Raw genomic sequence first — 24,158 nt, 5'->3', positions numbered from 1 at the left:
GTGATAATTTGGGATGAAGCGCCAATGGCTAATAAAGAGACAATGGAATCATTAGACCGCACATTGCGAGACAAATTAGAAAACAATAATCCATTTGGAGGAAAGGTGATGGTTATGGGTGGGGATTTCCACCAAGTACTACCTGTTGTGCCGAAAGGAAGTAAGTCACAAATGATTTCAGCTTCTATTGTTAAATCACATTTGTGGACATCCACCAAAATTCTCCACTTGCGACAAAACATGTGATCTCTTAATGATCATGATTTTGCGGAGTATCTCATGCGAATAGGGGATGGGATTTAGCCTACCATATCTGAGGACGTGGTACACATAAAAGCACACATGGCAATACCATGGGAAGGTGAGGCATCATTACACAAATTAATAGAAGAAACTTTTCCAAATTTGCAATCTCATGGGTGGGATGCATCTTACATAGTGGAGAGAGCGATATTAACACCCAAAAACCATGATATACAACAGCTCAATGATATAATCATCAACCAATTTTCGGGAGATAAACGAATTTTAGCATTCTTTGATGAAGTAGAAGGAGATACAAATAATCTGTATCAACAAGAATATCTTAACTCAATCTCCACGGGTGGATTGCCACCTCATACATTGAAGGTAAAAAAAGGTGCTCATTTGATGTTACTGAGAAACATAGATCCTAAGGCAGGCTTATGCAATGGCACAAGATTACTGTGTCGAGGAACTTTTCAAAACATGTTAGACGTGGAAATCCTAACAAGCTATCACTCTGGACAAAGAACTTTTCTGTCTCGGATAAAATACAAAACAACTGAGAACTCAGGATTACCCTTTGTGCTTATTAGGAAGCAATTTTCTGTAAGGTTGAGTTTTGCCTTGATAATAAATAAATCACAAGGGCAAACTATTCCTAAGGTAGGGATCTATCTCCCTAAACATGTGTTCAGCTATGGTCAGTTATACGTTGCACTATCTTGAAATGTTTTTCAGGCAACCACAAAAATTATAGTCAAAGAAGGAACAATAGCTGGAAAAAGCAGACAATTCACAAAGAATGTGGTGTTCAAAGAAATTTTGTTACCTGCACCTTAGGTAATTTATGTTCTTAGTAAATGCGTCCACCTTTTTACAAGTATAATTTGTGTATTACGTAATTCTATCATTGCAATATCAACATTGGAATAGATAGTTTTGTTCACTAATTTTAACAACTAATGACTAAGATTTTTAATAGATAAATTGATATCAAGAGAGCTCATGAGCATATTAAAAGAGATAAGCGAAAGGAACTTGAACCTCTACTTTACCCAACAGGTATGCACCAACTACGATTCACATAAATTATAAAAATTATATCATACATCCTTAAAATATATCATTATTGGTTTTTTCAGAAATTATAGTTTGCAATGTTTATATTTACTTTGAAAAAAAATTCAAAATTTGATTTCTTTAAATGTTTGCTATCAATTTTTTAATTTTAGAAATAAAATTATAAAAATTAAAATTTTAAAACCAATAAAAGGTTGAGGTATGTCTTATTTGAGATGTATCATTACTTAATTCTAAAGTAATATATAAAACACTACTGAAATATATTGTAATACATATATGCAATAAATTACAGAAAATAGGATTTCAATCCTTATGGAGTACATGGAAGGATGAGCAATCAATTGCATCAATGAGACCAACCGACAATAAAGTAAGGATTACATCATTAATGACAGTGACAATTGCATTGATGATACATATTTTTGTTTTAGTGTTATTGATCAAACGTGAAATTGACTTAGGTTCATCCACTCAAAATTTATTCTATTGGTTGGGGAGGTACAGTTAAAGCAGACAAAACTCAATTATGGAAGATGGTAAAAAGAGAAATATTGGATCAAAAGAATAAAAGGTAATGCAATAAACTTTTATTACATAATAAATATTTTCGTCTATTTCATCCTATATACCAATTATGTTAAAACTTTAACTTTTTTTTTCAGCCATAAACTTAGAAGAACACAACTAACTCATTTCGATACAAAACAATATCATTGCAGGTAATTGTTATTAAAAAAAATACCTAACAAAAAAGATGTAATATCATTTAATTTATATTTTGTCAATGATAAACAAGAATTAATGTCATTTTTTTTGTCCTTTCAGAAAGTTCAATGCAAAACAAGATATCACAATTCTACAGGTTTTAATTGAATTCTTCTCTATAATAAGGAATCAATTTAATTGAATAAACCTGAAGTGTTTATATGGTTATTTTTATGGTAAACAAAATCTGACGGTTTTTCAAGATGTAAGAAGTTATTGACAAGGAGATGTATGATAAATTACGATGGATTTTTTCCAGGTACACAATCTTTGTATTCTCCTAATTTTTTCATTAATTCTCTTATAGTTTAATATTTAAAAACGAAAAAAATAAGCATATTTATTTCTTCTATCCTTCCACTATTTGTAGAAAAATGAAGGCCTCTTCAGATTCAAAATCATATTTTGGCCTACCACTTAAAAAAGAAGACGACAAACATGAATATCCATGATATTTAGGAAAAATAATCTTTTGTAAATAACTAACATGCATTTTGGTTTATAGATATATTCTTTTTAAATTAGGATAACATTTTTGTCATTATTTCTTGAACTATACCTTTTTCTGATAATATATACATATATCTTTATTGTATGCTTTTATAATTTAGCATTGTAAAGGTTTTTATAGTAATTTTACTCTCAACAAAATATCATATAAATAAGGCTACGTTAATTTTAAAATGATGAAAAAAAATACTTATCTGACAAATTTAAAGGGTGAATGATACATTAACACCAACACTAAAATATGAATAAATAAGATCACATTAATATTAAAATAAAAAAATGATCTAATAAATTTGAAGAGCGAATAATATATTATAAAAATAAAATTAATTTTTTCAAAATAATAGAAAAGTGGCTGAACAGGCATATTAGTGCCTATTGAACCGCTAGTAATATTAATTTGGGTGGTTAAATACTTTTCATTAATTACGTGTGGGTTTATATTTAGAACACATACAAGTCATTTACATAACGATTGCGAATTACGTTTTTCTTTGTATCCTGCGTTTCTCCTCCTTCTCCTCTTCCTTTTTCTTCTCCTTCTTCTTTGTGTTTCTCCTCCTTTTTCTTCATGTGTTTCATCTTCATCAGTGTTTTTTTAATTACTGTTGTTGTTGCTGCATCTTTTTCCCTCCTCCTCTTTCTATTGATTTTACAACATTATGTATTTTTTCTTTTTTGTTTGATTTTTTTCTCCCAAAAAAAAATGCAAATATGAAATAAGAAGATGAGGAGGAGGAAGATAAAGAGTTTTGAATTATGCAGAATTCAGTACACATACACCGAAAATTCTTAAACAATACACCTAAATATCTTCATTTTACACTCAAATATCTTCGTGTTACACCCAAATTTGCTGTAAATACAGAAAAATATTTCTTCTAATGCTGCATTTTTCTTCTTCTTCTTCTTCTTTTTTTCTCATTTCTTTCTTTTTTTTAGTTGAATAAATGTAAGTTTATCCTCTTCCAAGTAATTTTGCACTATTATGTGTTTCTTCTTCTTAAGAGAGTAAAATAAGAAAAAACTTGAGAAGGTAAAACAAAAAGGAAAAGATGAATAAGAGAAAAAGAAGAAGAAGAAGTAGAAGATGAGGAGGAGGAAGAGAAAGAGTTTTGAATTATGCAGAACTTATCAGCACACATACATTGAAAATTCTTAAACAATACACCCAAATATCTTTGTGTTACATCCAAATTTGCTGCAAATAAAGAAAAATATTTCCTCTAATGCTGCATTTTTTTTCTTCTTTTTTTCCTTATTTCTTTCTTTCTTTTAGTTGAATGAATGTAAGTTCACCCTCTTCTAAGTAATTTTGTACCATTATGTGTTTCTTCTTCTTCTTGTTTGATTTTTTTGTTTTTATTCTTGTTAAAAGATTAAAACAAGAAGAAACTTGAGAAGATAAAATAAGAAAAAAAAAGATGAACAAGGAAAAAAAGAAGATGATGATGATGATGAAAAAGAAGAAGAAGAAGCAGCAGAAGATGAGGAGGAGGGAGAAGAAGAGTTTTGAATTATATGTAGAACTTATCAGCACACATACAACTAAAATTCTTAAACAATACAGCCAAATATCTTCGTGTTACACCTAAATTTGCTACAAATACAGAATCATAAATTACTAACGAAAAAATTAAATAGAATCGAACAACACCTTAGCTACTTGATTGGATTCAAAACAATAATCAATTTCGTTCTGGTTCAATTGACAATCTGAATTTGAATTATTCATTATCTTCAACAACGAGATAACTAATGATGGAGGAAAAAGAGGAAAAGGAAAGAGGAGAAGAAATTCTAATAAAAAAAGAAGGAGAAAAAGGAAGAGGAGGAGGAGGTGGTGTTGGTAACGACGATAACGAGAGAGAAAAATAACGAAGAAGAAGAAGAAGAATGTGCAGTAACGGCACGAAGAAGAACATACGCACGTGAATATAAATGACTTGTATGAAAAAATGCTTGTATGCTATGATGCACGGATACTGACACGGACACGGACACGACACGACACAGGACACGCGGACACACAAATTTTAAAATCTTACAAGACACGGGGACACAGCATATATATATAATTTAAAATGTATTTTAGATAAATTACAATAAATTTTTGATATTTTATTGGTATTAAAATATAAAATAATTTTTTAACTATTTTTAATGTCTTCTTTTAACTATATAAAAGTATCTAAAATATTTTTTGTTTTAATAAATAATAATATATATTATTTCTAAACTTATTTTAAGAATACATGTTAAGAATAAGGTTGGATAATAGACACGCGACACATGCATGATGATATTTAGGTGTGTCCAAGTGTGTCCGGAAAAAAATTTTTTATTTTTTATTAAGACACGGTTGGATACGGCAGACACGCGTATCGAACCAGTGTCGATTAGAATTTTTTATTTTTTATTAAGATACAGTTGGACACGGCAGACATGCATATCAAACCAGTGTCGATCAGTATCATATTCAAAATGTGTCCAACACACAAACATGACAACATAACGAAATATCCGTTTTTCATAGTTTGTTATTTGTATGTGAAAAATATCACTTATATTTATAGGTTTCGAGGATAAATATATTAAATATTGGAAAACAAATAGCATTAACAATAATAAGTTAATAACTATGCGCCAAACGTACCGTTTTGTTAGGAACTTCCAAAAAAAAAAATTGAAGTATTGCACTTAAATCATGCGTTCGTTTTATTAGGAAATAGTTAATATAATTTTTAAAAGAATTTAAAATTCAATTGCATTGGATTTATAACTATAAGAAAAAAATATTTGAATTTTTAAAGTTTAAATTTTATTTTAAAGAATTAAGTGTAATCTCTCATAATTTATTTTATAAATAGAATAAAAAAGATTTGAAAAAAAATTATTTAAAAATAAAAGATTACATTTTATTCTTTAAAATAAAAATTTAAAATTGAAAAAATCTAAATTCAAGAGTGCTTGCTTTCTAAGAGATGCTACTTGCTATTTTGTTAGTATCTAAGAGTTAAGACTTTTATGTCTTTTGTTAGAGATTCGACTTGTGCTGGTAACTATTTGGTTTTTTGGACCTTATATATAATATAATAATGAACTACGTACATTGATAATTTTGTGAATTTTTGGTAACAAATATATATATATATATTAGATTATGTTTTATGAATCTTATGATTTTATACTATTTACAATTCAAAATTTGTTCTACCAATTTAATTTTTGAATTGTGATTCAATTACATTGGCTCAAAAACGTGGTTTACGCTGTTGTGGAGACCTAGTAAAATTAATAAAATATTATTAACGGATTGACAAAATGTCATTGACAAATTACACTATTTGAGTATTTGAATTTATTTTTTTACAAAATATTACTGATGTTTTATAATTTTTTGACAAATATTACTAACAGATTGTAAATAAATTAAAAAAAAAAATTTTTTTCACATGAATATAAAACACGTTAATTAAAATAATTATAAAAATCATCAAATAACCTCCATTAACTAAAATATTTAGCCGCACATCCCAGCTGATTTTAATTCTATCTAACTAATTCATTTGTATTTAACATTTTTTTTCTCTCTTATTTTAGTAATTTGTAAATATCTTATATTTTTTATTTATAAGAATAAAATAATAAATAAATTTTTAAAAATTTATATTTTGTTCAAATTAAATTTTTTTGTTATAACTATAAAAGCTAACTTAAAAATAATGTATTCACATATATTATTATACAAAATTTTATTAATATTTTTTTAAAAATTAATTTATACCAAATATAATCCTGAGAAATTTATTTGTTACATTATTCCTAAATCCTAATTTTCTTTTATTTTGATTCAGCTGTACTATATAACTATCTTGAGATTTCTGGGAGATATCTTTTCCTTCGGAGACAAAAGTGACAAGTCCTACTTGTGGGGGTTGCCACGAAATACGGACACACTCCACAGATACTCTCTCTCTCTCTCTCTCTCTCTCTCTCTCTCCGCTTCAGTTTCAGTTTCAGAAGAGAAGAGAAAGCACAATGAACTCTCTACTTTCGCCTTCAGCATCTGCCACAACCCGTGCTTCCTTCCCTCCCTTTTCTTCCAACTTAGATGTTCTTTCTCGCTGTTCCAAGCTCAGAGGCATTGGATTTCACTGCAAAAGGGATTCTGTTATCACTGCACTTCGCTGCAATAGTAGCATCTGGCCCGGTGGCCCTGCCTCTGGTCTCACTTCCTTTTTCTTTCACATTTTCCCCCCTCCCTATTTTTCAAATTTTTTGGGATATTTTAATGCTGGTGTTTTCTTTGTTGTGTCGAATGATTTAAATGGAGGTTCCGCCATCAAGTTTAGAATCAATCTATTTGGGCTGTTTATGTTGAATATGTTCACCTTTGCTGCTGTTTCTGCTACTGCATATTTTTGTTTTATTTTATTTTATTTTATTTTTTTTGGCGCCGGGGGTTGGTCGAATAGGACTAGGTTATTGGATTGTAAAGTCTCAATTTAGTTTCCGAAGTTGAAAGATGCATTTTGTTTGACAAAATATTCCAGCTTATGTAAACTTTAGTGGTTATGTTGATTTGGGGTAATTTGTCAAATGAATTACATAGTATTTATTTAGTTCTATTGGGACTCATTGTGAGCATGTTAATCCTTTGGGGCTGAATTATTGGCATTTCAATGTTCAGGGAACCTAATTGGTTGTAGCACGCTTTTACAACTTGGAAAATGTTGTGTGTACAAATAAGAAGTGGGATACCTTGCGATGTGAGTCGGTATAGTGTTTCATAATCTATATGTACACATAAAACAACTCTTAGGTTGCGAATTATATGAATGTGAATTGGGATTGCTGCACCAAGCAGTTTGTTCTTTTCAAAAGATGTGAACACTTTACTTATAATCCATTTTTTCTAGTGTATTTTGTCAAATGTTTGGAAGTTTAAATATGTGGTTGCATAACCACCGGTTGAGTTGTCTCCGTGTGACTTCATAGGTCACGGATTCAATCCATGAAATTAACCACTGATGTAATTATCAGCGTACGCTGTCTACATTACACTCTTTGGGTGTGGCCTTTTTCTAGACCTACGTTAACACGGGATGTTTATGCACCGGACTGCCCTTTTCTATAACCATAGGAAAAAGGCAGTTTACATGGACGAAATTGATCCTAAGTTTGGATATTTGTTGAATGGGCTGGTTTACAGTAGTTTTTGTGTTAGCTTTTTGTGTATTGTTGTCTATCAAGTAAATATGTAACTGAATTATGCAGGCGATGGTGATAGCAGCAGCAGCAGCAGGAGTATACTGGATGCATTTTTCTTGGGAAAAGCTGTAGCTGAAGCCGTGAACGAGCGAGTTGAATCTGCAGTTGGCGAGTTTCTGAGTACAGTTGGTAGGTTGCAAGCTGAACAACAAAAACAAGTACAGGAGTTTCAGGTAAAGGATCATTTTAACCCAAGCTAGTGTTACTTTGTACTGTATTTATCAAACCAAGCCGCGCATTTTCGAGTATATCGCTTCAGTTAAAGTTGCTTCAGTTCTAGATCAACATTATTGTTGCCCATTATTCTAAATCTCCTGCTTGTGTTTGAAATACTAGGATCTGGTGGTCAAATGTTTTATCTAGTATGATTTTATCTGATTGAAATTGATGAACAATAGGCGATGCTATTGGTATTGGCAAAAGTTCAGCATTTTTGTTCCAATTGGGAAATTTTGAGCAAGTGCAGAATGCTTCATTCATTAGTTTTAAATGCCATGTGCTAGTTTGCATAAACTTTTCATTTAATAAAACATCAAACCTTTTGTTCTATCCACCGGAACCATCAACCGATCACAGAAATCGATAAATGTGTTCCATTCCATTGCTTTCTTGTTTCTATACTTTTATTTGTGTGGTTTAAACAGATTGAGATGCTTGTATTTGTACCTGTTTTGAAACAAAATGCTTGTGTAGGAAGAAGTGTTGGAAAGAGCAAAAAAGGCCAAGGAGAAAGCAGCACGTGAGGCACAAGGACTCGTTCCCAACTCTACTGCTGAGACAGACGTTGCGGATTCAGCTACTTCGAGAACTTCAGACTCTTCGATGGATTCAGTTGTTGCCGTCAAGTCAATTGATGAATCTGAAACGTACACCGGAGCTGCCAAAGACGAGGATCCCCCGATAGATTCATCGAATGACGGGTGATCAATGAGTGTATAACATGCTTAGACTCTACTGGTTTATCTGAATGTGATGAGTGCCATATGTTTCTTGAAACTAAATAAGTTAATTAAAATAAGAATCATATCCTTTTTTGGAGTACCATCCTTGTTTTGGTGGAACATTTTTATCAAGAGATCAATGCATTCAAATACTGATATGCTGGAGTGTTTTTCTTCTCCCCGATGTCTTAAGAACATTAACTCTAGTAAATGATGAAGAAAGGAAATTTTGATAATATTAAATATAGGGTGATATTCTAAATTAGTACCTAACAAATTTTGTATTGGATAAATTAGTCTCTAACAAATAATATTAACAAATTTATCCATGATATTCCTATTAATAATTAAGTCCGATTTTGATCTCTATAATTTTGGTCGAAAATTAAAATGGTCCCTAAAGTTCTTTTTAGTTGAACATTGTCTCTAACGTTGAATTTTGTTTTAAAACCATCATTTTTCTAATTTTTAGACAAAAATACTCTTTTCTAATTTATACACACTGACTCTCCTCTTTTTTTTTTCCCTCTCCTTTTCTTCTTCTTCCACCTTCCTTTGTCCCTTATATTCTTCTATTCTTCCGTGTCAGTGAGTGAGTGTAAAAAAGAGTGTGTTTAATTTTAGAGATTTAGAGTTAGGGTTGAATAAAAATGAGTTAAGGTTATTTGGGATGTAGTGGTAATGGAATACGAATGGTGAACTAGGTAACGGTCAAGTGTGAATTGAGTTCGAAAAATGCACAAAATTTGAACGATACAATAGTGAGTAGGAGGAAAAAGAAGAAGGATATTTTAGTCGAAAGGATAATTTTGAAACAAAATCTAACATTAGGAATGATTTTTAACAAAAATTATAGGAATTAAAATCGCACTAAACCTTTCTAATAATCATTTAGTTTTTATACGAAACAATAGTTAATAAGTTAAGGTATTAGGTATTAACTTTACTTTGTGAAGGATAATTTGTTATAGCTTGAGAGAGGTTGCATTCTTTTCCACTAATTTTGCTTTATGTTGTATATATACATAAAATCACATCCCAACATTTACTTTAAGGTAAAAATTTACATGTAATTTTTATTTGTGTGAAATTGATAGTTAATAATTGTTAAATGATAATTTAGTTAAATATGTTAAATTATTTAATAATTTTTTACTATCAACTTCACGTAAAAATAATTATATATGAATTTTCATCTTATTTTAAATCATGATTATATTGCAAATCCTTATGCTTACCAAGGATGACTTCGGAATAATATATAGGCAATGCCTTGGTCATAAGCTTTATGGCCTTAGCTTGTTATCATTACAATATACAAATCACGAAGCATTTCAAGTAGATCATGGTATGAGGTATTCCAATATTTTTGATGAATTTAATTTGAATGCAAATATAAAATAACTTTATATATATATTGAGTTATATAACATCACGTCAGTAAAAATATTATGTGAATATCCAAACAAATGAATATAATTAAATAATTATATAAAATGTTTTATACTAAAATACATTAGAATTAAACTCTATTTTTGACCATTAATCTCAATTATGTCTGTTCCTTGCATCTTTCATTCTTAACAAATTCTTATACTGAAATACATTTGAATTAAACTCTAAATGCAGTTAGTGCCTACTCCAGAAAGCATTTGATAGATGTGTTTCATCTATGTATGAATGTACGTATTCATATTGGATGATGTATTAATGTTCACATCCAACAAATTTGTCATTAATTAGTAAAAAAAGACTGAGAATTGGCACTTGATATTTTATAAAGCATTAGTTAGACAATTTAATCCTACAAGTCTTTTGAATATTATGATACTATGACCGTATTAAGTAGTTGATATGAATTTTATTTTTCACCTGCTTAGTTCATGGAAATTGACCGTTAATAATTTTGTAATAAGTTGTAATGTTTCATAACAATTCTTCAAATATATGTACACAAACTTTTCAACGAGTTGCTTCTATTCAATTTTGAAAATTAGAAATTTTGTGGGTCAATTTTTTGAATATGAAATCAGATAATCTGTTGTTCCAGAATATGGAGAAAGGGTGTGTTTATAAAGTATATAGAGGTGGTTTTTTTTTTTTTTTTTTTATAATTCAGAAGCACAAATGGGATGCACCGATTTGGGGGGAAGAAATTTGAGGCTCCGATTTTAGGTTAGTTGAATTAAAATTAGGTAGTTCACAAATCGGAGCCTCCGAATTGTGTGTGACTAATTTTTTTTTTTTACTTTTAACAAATCGGCGGATCAGTTTTCAGTAATAAAAAATATAAAAATTAAAAACCTAAATTAGTGGGTCAATTTTGTAAATTAAAAAAAAATGATTTTAGAAAAATCCAAATTTGAGGCTCAGATTTGTTAATATATATATATATATATATATATATATATATATATATATATATATATATATATATATATATATACCTACGGATCACTTGCAGAAACTTCATCTTCAATTCATCTTTTTCTTCGTTTTTTACCATTTTAAGTTTGTTCCTTTTTTACTTTTGCCCATATAAACTACTAGTGAAGCATTGTTTTTAAACAAAATGGAGGATAGGGTTACCACATTAAATTTATATTACCATGGTCAAATCTTGTTACAAACACATGAAGGCGTAAGATTTGTATGCGAGAATCCATGTGAGCTTATTATTCTTTTTACATTACCATTTGAAGTGTTAGAAACAAAAGACTAAACTGAAAAAAAGATTTGTGTATTATTGAGTGTATTCAAGTTGTCTGCTCAAGTTGTGTCTGTTCAAGTTGTGTGGAATGATACAATATAAAAGGGTATTTATAGATACTAAGAGAATCGTAATAATAAAGACGTAATATCCTATAATAAATATTTAGATATGCTAATTGATGCTAATTATATTCTAACATCCCCATCAAACTCAAGTGACAACTTGAGTTTGAAACTTATTTAAAACAACAAAATAAAGAGAAAAAAATGCATAAACTCTCTAAAACGGATGCAGACGGAACTGCCGCTAGTCTGAAGGAAGCGCAGACAGAACTGCCGCTTGTCTGAAGGAAGTGCAGACGGAACTGCCGCTTGTCTGAAGGAAGCGCAGACGGAACTGCCGGAAAGAAACGCAGACGGAACTGCCACAAGGAAACACAGACGGAACTGCCACGAGAAAACGCAGACGGAACTGCCACGAGAGAAAACAAACGGAACTGCCACGAGAGAACTGCCACGAGAGAATGCAGACGGAACTGTCACGAGAGAACGCAGATGGAACTGCCACGAGAGAATGCAGACGGAACTGCCGAAAGAGAAGAAAAACTATTCTTCATGAGAATAGGTAAGCAGCGAATGACAATGGTGTTTGATCATTCGACTCGAAAAAAACACAAGATAGAGAAAATAGGCTAGTCGGTGAGGTGAAAAAACATCAAAGGAGTGACAAAAGAGAAAGAAGAATGGCATAGAAAAAAATGCAAAAAGTACGGTAATTTCACCGCATATCCTAACAACCTATCCTCTTCAAGGAGGATACCATAGCTCTAATACCATGTTAGAAACAAAAGACTAAACTGAAAAAAAGATTTGTGTATTATTGAGTGTATTCAAGTTGTCTGCTCAAGTTGTGTCTGTTCAAGTTGTGTGGAATGATACAATATAAAAGGGTATTTATAGATACTAAGAGAATCGTAATAATAAAGACGTAATATCTTATAATAAATATTTAGATATGCTAATTGATGCTAATTATATTCTAACATGAAGAATTAAAAGGTGTTATTTGTGAAAGAGTAGATTCGCATATATTAAAGACGGTATCGAGCATTTTGTATCTGCATCATATATTAGTGTTTGGTGGGTGTTGGTCGAAAAATATAATTTTGAAAACATCGAGGTCGAGTTTCGATAAAGATCCTTTTGAAGAATGAAACTCTTATCGAAAAAGGATTGTCGAGGAAAAGAGGTAGAATTCAATTGATAAGCTTGATCGAAGAAGAAGAACAAGTGAAGTTGATTAGTGGCAATTATCCATGTCGTGCAAAGGAGCGCGAACAGTTACTTAAAGATTAACACACGTGGAAGTTATATTTGAATTTGATTAGTTGAAGATTCTTATAAATAGGTGAAAGATCGAAAAAATAAGGGTTGAAATCTCATATCAAAAAATACTCTCGCACACTCACATCCCCAGCGAATTCCTAAGTCTGCTTAGAGCTTTTTTTTTCTGTAGGATTCCTTCCATTGTCTTTACTTTTCATTTAAATTTCGTGTAACTTTTATTTTCATGCACATTTACTTTTCAAGCAAGACTTTACTTTTTCTGTTTTCTTTAAGATTCAGTATTTTAATTTTGATTTTAAAGTCCTTCGATTCCGTCGAAGGCAGTTTATTACTTTATTTAAATTCAATGTTATTCTTCTCAATTTTAGTTATTTTACTGTCAAATTTATTTTTCTTTGTTCTTTCAGATTTTGTTCAATCGAGAGAATCTTTTGATGCACTTTTGAAAACCGGTACTCACATGAGGAGTAGGTTTCACTCCTATATTACTAGATATCGAACTACTTAGATTTGCTAAAAATCGGTAAAACAAATTGGCACGCCTGGTGGGACATTTTTGAAAATTAAGTGTGTCAAAAAGTGTTTTGAAATGATCTAGTACATGCAACTTAGAAGTGGCAAAATTATTCGAATGGCGGAAGAAGTTTCTAATACTAATGTGGAATCATCTGCAAACGATGATGTTACTGTGGTTGCACCAATTCCGACAGAGACATTGTCGCGTGTGGAAAATAGTACAATTTGGGAAAAAGTAATAGTTACTAACCCCTAGTTGGGAATAGTGGACGAAATCTTTGTCCACGGATTGTTGTAATGCAACTGCCAGTAACTATTGGTTTCCTCCAGGTTTCACTCCACCTGGGTATGGTCCTCTAGTTAGATTTGAAAATTTATCAAGTTTTGGTGGTAACCCAGGACCTCCATTGTATTTTGGGTATTCTTCTCAATTTCAGTTATTTTATTTCTAAATTTATTTTGCTTTGTTCTTTTAGATTTTCTTTTGTTGTTTTTGTTCAATCGAGAAAATTTTTTGACGCATTTTGAAAACTGGTACTCACAAGAGGAGTAGGTTTCGCTCCGAGATCACTAGATATTAAACCACTTAGATTTGCTCAAAATTGGTAAAATAGTGGGTTTGTTCATTTCCAAACGAAGTATGTCATTGATGAAGCGAGTATGTAAGAGATGTTTTCAATCTATTATCAAACTCAAGAACAGGTGTCGTGTATCAAACTATACATTGAGTTCCAACCATCTGAAGCTGATCGAAATATCGAATGGAGAGATTACAACAGTGACAGCGAGGATAAGTTCGAAGGCAACTATGAAGTTATTGGTCCAAATAAAGACGATAATGAAGCTGATGACACTATAGAGACAGATGTAGCAAAAATGACAAATGCACTAGCTAACTAGTATCCATTCGAAGAGTCATCTTTTATGCGCGTGTTAGATTTGGAGGCTATACATGCACCAGAATTTCCAACATACTTCAATGCAGGTATGTAGTTTAGATAATTATATAGTAGCTTTATAATATAAATAATTAATTTTGGCGTAAAATAGTATGATTATTATTAGATTCTTTATGCAATTAGTGATATTTAACTGCATTTGTAGAATAATAATAAGATTGACATTATTTAGTTATATATCGAGTATAGACAGTATTAATATGTAGATTTTATGGCTTTGTTTATTTTATTATTTTGTATGTGTAATTTTATATTATATAACATGTGTAACTAAAAATTTAAAATTTAATTATATGTTTGGATAATATATTTTTAGGGCAAAAAACTCAATTAAGCTAAGGGGAGTACAAATTTACATGATTAAGCCAATCTGAAAACGACTTTATCAATCAACCAAACCACATCTATATGTAATTCGAAAGAGGTAGATTCGAATTACATTTGTATATAATTCGAAGGAGCTCATTATGAATTATTCACAAACACACGATGACACTAATTCGAGTCTTCTTGTTTCGAATTATGAAAAAGTATAATTCGAAGTAGGTTGCTTCGAACTACACTTGTGCATTATTCGCAAAGTAGTTCGAACCTAGTTGATTCGAATTACTAACATTTCGCGTAATTCGAATGGGGTTGATTCAAATTACTAACACTTATGCTTTTTACTGTATTTCGTATGGATATTCAATAAAGATTACATTTAATAATACCCATAATGAATACAATCAAGAGTATATACAATAATAAATTATAATATTATTTTTTTAAATTTGTTATATTTTTTTTAATACTTTTTTTAGTATATTTTTTAATATTATATAATATTTTTTTTAGTATCCTATTTTAGTAGGTTATAATATTTTTTAACATATTTTAGTATCCTATTTTTTTATTATTTTTTTAAATTTGTTATTAACATATATTGAGCTTATATATAGAGGAATAATTGTATATTTGATTTTTTTTCTCACACATTCTCAATAAGATCCCAATATGGCTTTCAAGAAATTCTTCATTCTTATCAATCTTTTTGTATCCCATTTTCTTCCCTTCTTTTTGTTAATGACATCTTTGTCCTTAGCAGATGACCATGAAATCCATTTGCCAATCAACAATAGACCCTTTTTATTACAAAAACATGCTTGCAAATCAAAATGGCAACATATTTGACTATGGCCGCTTCTCATTCCAAAAATCAATATCCCAAACCAAAAATTCCTAAACCAAGTTAACTCATATCTCCAAAATACAAACACTTTGTCACAATTCACAGTTGGGGCACTCCAAAATTGCACCTTTCTTTCTCAACAAAGCTTAGAGTATTTATCAATCCTATTTTAGTATGTTATAATTTTTTACTATTATAATTCTAAAAATAATAACATACTAAAATAGGATACTAGAAAAAATAATCTATTATAATAATAAAAAATTATAACTTACTAAAATAGGATACTAAAAAAAATTATATAATATTAAAAATATACTAGAAAAAAATGTATAAAAAAAATTATAACAAATTTAAAAAAATAATATTATAATTTATTATTGCATGTACTCTTGATTGTATTCATTATGGGTATTATTAAATGTAATCTTTATTGAATATCCATACGGAATACAGTAAAAAGCACAAGTGTTAGTAATTCGAATCAATTCCATTCGAATTACAACTAGAGGCGAAATGTTAGTAATTCGAATCAACTAGGTTCGAACTACTTTGCGAATAATGTACAAGTGTAGTTCGAAGCAACCTACTTTGAATTATACTTTTTCATAATTCGAAACAAGAAGACTCGAATTAATGTCATCGTTTGTTTGTGAATAATTCGAAATGAGCTCCTTCGAATTATATACAAATGTAATTCGAATCTACCTCTTTCGAATTACATATAGATGTGGTTTGGTTGATTGATGAAGTTGTTTTCAGATTGGCTTAATCATGTAAATTTGTGCTCTCCTTGACTTAATTGAGTTTTTTGCCATATTTTTATATGTTTAATATATGCTGTATATTTATATATTTAAAACGTATATATTTATATTATATATGATACATATTTAAAATGTACTTCTAACTATGTAAGCATTAATATAAGCATTATATTTAAGTTATATATATTTATATTATTTATATTATACGTATTACATATTTAAAATTGAAAATGTATATATATCGATTTCATTATTTATTTATGTATAATCATATTTATTTAGGAATGTTATATATATTTAAAGTTTAAATTGTAGATTTATTTATAATATATATTATATATTATATTTTATATTTTATACTAATTATATAAAAATTTAAAATCTACGTATATATTTATACATTTATTTATATAAATTTAAAATATATATTTATTTATGTTATATATTTTATATTTCATACTAATTATTTAAAATTTAAAATGTATAATTATTTATGTTATATATTGTATATTTTATACTAATTATTTAAAATTCAAAATCTACGGTTATAAATTTATATAAATTTAAAATGTGTGTTTATTTTTGTATATGTACACTTCTAAGTTGAGGTCATGGTGTTGTTATCGCAGAGCTCCTGTTGTGGCAGACAGTGAAATCGTCGTGGGAATGGAATTTAGTTCTTGAGAAGCTGTGATTACGGCAGTCAAAGATTATGCTATTCGTAGAGGCGTAGACTACCGGATGTATGAATCGGAACCCCAAACATTCTATGCCAAATGTACACAGTATGGCACGAGCTGTGATTGGCTGATTAGGGTTAGCACGATCTAGAGGAAGTATTGTTGGGAGATAAAAAGATATAATAGTAGTCACACTTGCACTAGATTCAGTATTTCTCAAGACCATTCCAACTTGGATTCCATCACAATTGCAAAAGTAATTCAACTATTAGTGGAAGCTGATCCATCCATAGAGATAAAATCTGTCATTGATTAGTTAAAGTTTAATTATACTATAAGTTATTGCAAAACATGTTTGACAAAGCATATGAATTTGAAGAGTGCTGAGGAATAGGTCTGAGGAACATATCAATTTGAAGACTACTGAGGTTCCTCCTGAAGTGGTGTTGATTGTGGGGGTTAAAGTGATCGTAATAATGGCTGCGGCTCTGGCTGGTGTGGCTGAGTTAGCATAGCATCACATTCTTGATATTCTTGTAAGACCATATCAGACAAGTGCAAATGAGTCCCATATTTTTCTCTATAGTTTATGTAAAGATCTAATGGATGATGCAAAGGCACAGGCTCCTATGTGACTATATCGGTTGGTCCACTGTATTATCTAAAATATGTGTGTAACGGACCAAACTAAGTTTTTAGGTCTGGTCAAAACCTCACCATGTTGGTCATCCAGAGACCTCTCTTGATGTGGGATACTCTGTACAAACCCAAATTGTCTCCTGCACCTATTGATTGTATACCACTTAAGAGTCTCAAACAATATCAACGGTACTGTTACACTCCAAATTTCTAAATGACTACGGACATCTTCTGGGATGACAACTGCCTCTATTCGATCAATACCGTAAACTTCCCAAACAAACTGGATAGAAACAAATAAGAGAAAATTAAACACTACATTATCCAAAAGGCATCAACATACATGTACATTGAGATGTTTCTATATTAAAGGACGAGAACATATCTGGTCTTCCCGAACCTCATCTAACAATCCCCTAAAATATGCAACAGTATGATATCTATACGGCTGATTCACACGCTCCCAGTTACGCCATCTGTTTACACATTTTTTCATTAATAAAATTCCTATCCAGATATTGAAATATAAAGTAAAACATTATTCAAAGGCGTATAACAATTCATATTACCAGTTAGCTAGCGGGAAGCGTCGTGGGACACCAAGAATCGGGGTAAGAAATGACATACGAATCCAAGTCCAGATATGCAACAATGTCAGCGGATCGTCAATCTCTTTACAGTCAAAGCGAGTTGCTCTACACAATGCTCTGTACAAGTGTGCTAGAGATGCCGATCCCCAGCTGATTTCGTGAATCCGAGAAAAGTGACGAAGTAATGGTAGAAATTTTCAGTGAATTGCTGACCCAAACTTATCAGCAAACAAAATTGACCCAAACAATAACAATATATGGCATTTCACATACCTCTCCATGGAAATTGGATCATTTAAAATTAATCCTTCTTTCACATTTCTAATCCAGGTCATCTTGATGTAACTTTCTCTGCAATCATTGGTCCCAGGTGCAACAGGTTGATGTAAACATTCGGCTTCCATGGCCTCCTGACTAGTCATAGTTGTTCCTGTCAGGGAAGACCATTTATCGGAATACCTAGGGTTAGAGCCATATCTTCCAACGTAACAGCGCACTCGCCTACCGGAAGATGGAATGTGTGTGTATATGGGTGCCATCTCTCTACTAGAGCTGTTACCAAAGTCGACTGACCTTGGATCACTCCAACTTAGAATACATAATAAAACCTAGTTGCTCACACAAGAGGCTCGACAATCGGATTATATGAATCCGGTGGATTCATGTGGATACACCTCAAAGTTCTTATACCCTACAAAATATAGATAAATAATAACTCAAATTGTCTTACTTAATTAATCATATATAAGTTAAAACACTTATAATTAACATTAAATTTATTCGAACGTTAACAAAAAATCATTTAAACTTGCATTCATAAGTAATAAAATTATCCACTAAATTAATTTTTATTTAATTGTCATTATAACTAAGTATCTTATCAATAATATTCAGACGAATATATTCAATTTGTTTATAACAATACCTACTTACAAATATAATTAACAAATGGGTCTTTACTCTACACATAACCATAAACAAGAAGGCCATAATTAATTATAGTTTAATATAGAACCTAAAATTAATAATTATCTCCAATAACTTAATTATTTTTGGCAATAATTAGTTTAAATTGCTATCTATTCTATTACAAAAATATCTTATACATTAAACCAAAAATTTTAATTCATATTCGCATATAATTTAAAATAATTAATCAAATTATACACAAACTAAGCTCTATTAATTTATTAATTGACATTGTTTAATTAATTCATTATGACACTAACATTAAATGAATACTACCAACAACTCCAAAATCGGGTGTTATAAAAAATTTTAACCAACAAACTAAATTCCAATTACACATTTTACTAACAAATACAATTAATAAATTTATAAAATAATTATAATTATGGCATAAAAAATATAATACTAATTGTTATTCACAATCATAATATTATTATTATTATTATTATTATTATTATTATTATTATTATTAACAACGTAAACTAGCTACTGTTATAAACATATATATGCATTTAAAACTAACAATCATCCAAATAATGTTAATATTATCATTTATTTACTATAAATAACATTAACTCACAAATATTATTATTTTTATATTTATATTTAAAAAATTTAAAAAAATACTTATATAATTAACTTGACCAAAATAGTTAACAATGTGAAGTTTAGGGCGATCGATTTCTTTAATTTTTTTTAGACATTGTAATTGATTTTTTGGATGGATAGGATATGAGTTATGGAAGTAAATGAGAGTGTTGTAGAGAAAGAAGAAAGTGATGTTCAAGAGAGGAATGAAGCTTGAAAGAAAAAAGATAGGAATGTGGCTTTAGTCTTTAATGTTAGAGTGCATGGACGACACATGGGGGTGGCCACAAATCTGAGGGTCAGATTTGCGGACTACTCCCTTGCCGTAAGATCTACTTTGCTTCCCCCCTGTCTGTCGGATTGGAAGGGATTCAAATCTGAGGCTCAAATTTTGCTCACACATAATCACAATCCGATCTTCTTCAATTCAAGCTGGTCGTTTGATGCTTCTTGTAATACTCTTACTATTAATACCTCATGATCGTGCTAAAAGTACAGACGTTATTTATCTCTAATCCTTTAATTCGATACTATATTTATTTAATATTGAATCTTCGCGAATATGAACCGAATTTTTAATTATAAAAGCAAAAAGTCTTTACTTTAAAATCACACAGTCACACATCATATTCACATAATAATAAATACATAGACTTATCCAAAACTTCTTAATATACAAGTCTCGTCCCTTTAAAATCTCGAAATGACAAATAACGAGGGGTAAAATAAAATCTAAAACTAAGTCAAATACAAAAGATGAAAACATATATATATATATATATATATATATATATATATAACTCCATAGTTCGACCGCGGCCTGTGCCAAAGCTTCCTGAACCTGTCACTGAAAACGAAATTCTATAGGAGAGTGAGAACATCATCCTCGAAAGGGTTCTCAGTAGAGGGTTTAAGAATTGTTATAAGAAGATATTTAAAAGAAAACTGTCTTTCGATTGAAGTGATTATCGCTCGTCTTGTGAATTCTTTTAAAAACCAACTATTAATCATCCAAAACCTTTTCAAAGAAGCTCTTTTTTATTTTTTAGAAATCCAAACCCCTTCATTTCTTATAAGGAAATCTCAATCAGTTTCCTAGACTATATGAATGACCAACCTGTTCCAAACATAGGTTCATTAAGTCTATGCTGAACCAGTTTGATTTTTTATACTTTACTAATACTTCAATCAAAAACCAATCACAGCCTTCATCCTATCACACAATCAATTAGCACAGCCATCATCTCAACACCAAAAATCTCAAAAGTACCATATCAGAACAAAAACAAACAATACAGATAAGGAAAGCACAGGTTTAGATAGCAGTTACAGCAAATAGCTCATATAGCAGTTAATAACATTTTAGCAAATAGGCAAACCAAAACAAATTTAAACTCAACCAAAGCATACAAATACATATGATGCATGCCTGTTGATAAACCCATATTTCATGAGATCTTTTGTGCTTAATTTGAGTGATTTATACAATCCTTCACCTACTTATTCACATTAATTGCATGGTTTTACTTCCCCTTCCTTATTATGTGTTGCATGTGAAAAACATGTTTCCTAAGCTTTAAAATTAATTATTTTAATTACCCTTATTTCCATTCGATGCCGTGATTAGTGTGTTGAGTAGTTTCAGGTTTTCTAAGGCTGAATGACTTAAAGGATGAAAAAGGAAACATACAAAAATGGAAGGAGAAGGCAAAACGGAGCTTTAAGGAAACTAGTATCCACGCGATCGCGTGCCAGAAGCGAAGATGCAGCGACGCGGCCGCATGACTGACGCGACCGCGCGCCTTAAGCAGAACGTATACGACGCGGACGCGTGACTGACACGACCGCGTGGCAAGGAAAGGCTCTGAATGACGCGACCGCGTGACTCACGCGGACGCGTGACAGAGGCCACGTATCAGAATTTATAGAATACGCCCCCAGCGATTTCTGAAGCCCTTTTTGGCCCAGATCCAAGTACAGATAGCATAGATTAGAGGTTATAAAGTGGAGGAATGCATCCATTCAAAGGGAGCTCGCCAATTTCTAGTTTTCATGATTTAGATTTAGTTTAGAGAGAGATTCTCTCTCTCTTTAGGATTTAGGATTTCTTCTTGTTTTGAGAGTAACTCTGGATCCAGGTTTAATATTCTTTTATTTCAGTTTACTTTTATTTATTTGATTCCAACATTTGAATTGATTATTATAATTTGATTTATGAATTATTCCATGTTACAGATTTCTATTTGAATTAATAATATTTGAGGTATTTTCAGTTTATGATTGTTCTCTTTGATTTAAGTTACCATTGCTTCCCATCTAAGGACATTTTTATTATTCCAGCAATTTTACTTTTTTCCCTTTTGGTCTTGGTTAAGAAATCAGTAACTCAACAGTTATTAAACTCAACATATTTGATAATTGTTATCTTGCTAATTGAGCTGAACTTAAGTAATCCAAACCTTTTCTTAGGAAATAAATAGGATTCAAAGGTCAATTTAATTAGTCTCTTGACTTTCCTTTGCTTTATTAAAGGTTGACCAAGTGGAGTTCAGATTCAACTTTCATTATAGTTGAGAGAGATAACTACGTTGGACCTCCAATTTCTCTTACCTTGCCAAAAGTCTGCTTTACAGTATTTATTTATTTTAATTGCCATTTATTTTACTTGTCATTTAAATTACTTGCTTCTCACCTTCTAAACCCCGATTACAACCTTTATAGCCAATAATAAGAACATACTTCCTCGCAGTTCCTTGAGAAGACGACCCGAGGTTTGAATACTCGGTTAACAATTTTTAAAGGGGTTTGTTACTTGTGACACCCAACATGTTTGCACGAAAGGGGTTTTTGTTGGTTTAGAGACTATATCTACAACGCGACTGTTTTTGTGACATTCTTTACTGGCAAAAATCCCACTCGTCACCTGTCCTATGGCTAATGAGCTCATTTTTCGGTTATATAGCCAATCCGACATGTCCGGTAGCTAACCTAGGCATCGTCCCCTTGAAAACTGGTGAGCGGTAAACCACCTCGATCCCCACCATCTGCGGGCGGTAAATAACCTCGATCCCCACAGACGTTTTCAATTGGAAAGCAACACACACGTGGGCGGTAAATAATTATGATCCCACAACAATTTCATATCAAATCTGGTGGGCGGTAAATAACCACAATCCCCACAAAATAATTTACTTTAAAATCTGGTGGGCGGTAAATAACCACGATCCCCACAAAACATTTCCAAATCAAATTCATCCGCATCATCATTCAATTCATTCAACAATTATCATCATCACACCTCCCTTCCGTTCATCAATAATTCACACTCAAAACATAATTCTCTTCGCAAGGAAATCCAACTCAAAACATAAACCTTTCTTTGATAAATTGAATTCAAAATAGTATAATTCTTTCATCCATATTTGTTTAAATAATACTTCAAACCAAATTTCTGAATCCTATAAAATTTCGGCAGCATCTCCTTCAAAATTCGGACTATACCACCCTTACGGGTCCCATCAAAACCACATTTTCCAACCATTTCTCAACCAGCTTCAATATCAAACATCAAATCCTTTCTAATTTTTAAACCAATTTTAATAACAGATCAGGTTCGATGTCAAACCATTTCAAAACCAATTTATTTCTCTAATTCGATTTATTTCTAATAAATCAAACTCATTTCCAAATCTCAATCATTTTCTAAAATTTGACCAGTTCTAATATCAAATTATTTTCAAAATCGAATCAAATCGAATAATAAATCATTTTCAAAATCAAACCAGCTCCAATATTAAATCATTTATAAAATCAAACTAATTCAATGAAATTATCTTTAAAGAAAATATTATTTAATCATAAATTTACAAATTAATTTCAATGAAATACTCTAATTCAAGGATTAGAGATAATATTAATTTTCTTTGCTTATAAATATTAAAGTATTAAATTCTAAAATCTCATTTATTTAAATTAAGTCATATAAAACTCTTATTCTTTTATAACTACTAAGCTCTATAGTTTAAATATAGAAAATTATTCAATAATTGAAAAATTAATTAAAATTTCTATTTTAATTATTAGAATTTAATTTAATTACTTTTAATAAAATGGTTTATGAAAATTAAATCTTTAATGAATAAATAAATTAAAATTAATTTATAATAAGATTTTTTTTCAAAATTTCTGGGTATTACATCTTACCCTCCTTATAAAAATTTTCATCCTCAAAAATTAAAGTAATACATAAGATATTACATAGTTTTAATACTTTTCTTTTGTATACTTTAGAAAAACAAGAAGTTTTGGGATATATGTAAATCTTCAAATACCAAAGAATCTGTAAGACTTGGATATAAGGGAAGAATGTGGTATAAAGCAAAAGTTACAAGGTAGGCTCAA

The 24,158-nt window shown here is 30.4% G+C and overlaps 1 protein-coding gene and 1 pseudogene across 1 annotated transcript; one reads left to right on the top strand and one right to left on the bottom strand.

The window, feature by feature from the left end:
* The first annotated feature begins 6,633 nt into the window (after positions 1–6,633).
* LOC107625534 (uncharacterized) lies at positions 6,634–8,975 on the top strand. Its single transcript, XM_016328187.3, has 3 exons — positions 6,634–6,832; positions 7,885–8,051; positions 8,572–8,975. The coding sequence occupies exons 1-3, from the start codon at positions 6,646–6,648 to the stop codon at positions 8,800–8,802; spliced, it is 585 nt and encodes a 194-aa protein (XP_016183673.1). The 5' UTR covers positions 6,634–6,645; the 3' UTR covers positions 8,803–8,975.
* Positions 8,976–17,310: 8,335 nt separating this feature from the next.
* LOC148574946 (uncharacterized) lies at positions 17,311–18,622 on the bottom strand (annotated as a pseudogene).
* Positions 18,623–24,158: the final 5,536 nt, after the last annotated feature.

Source organism: Arachis ipaensis, chromosome B2 (genome assembly GCF_059453495.1).
Source record: "Arachis ipaensis isolate K30076 ecotype BB chromosome B2, ASM5945349v1, whole genome shotgun sequence".
Taxonomy (NCBI): Eukaryota; Viridiplantae; Streptophyta; class Magnoliopsida; order Fabales; family Fabaceae; genus Arachis; species Arachis ipaensis.
This window is presented reverse-complemented; position numbering and strand designations above follow the sequence as displayed.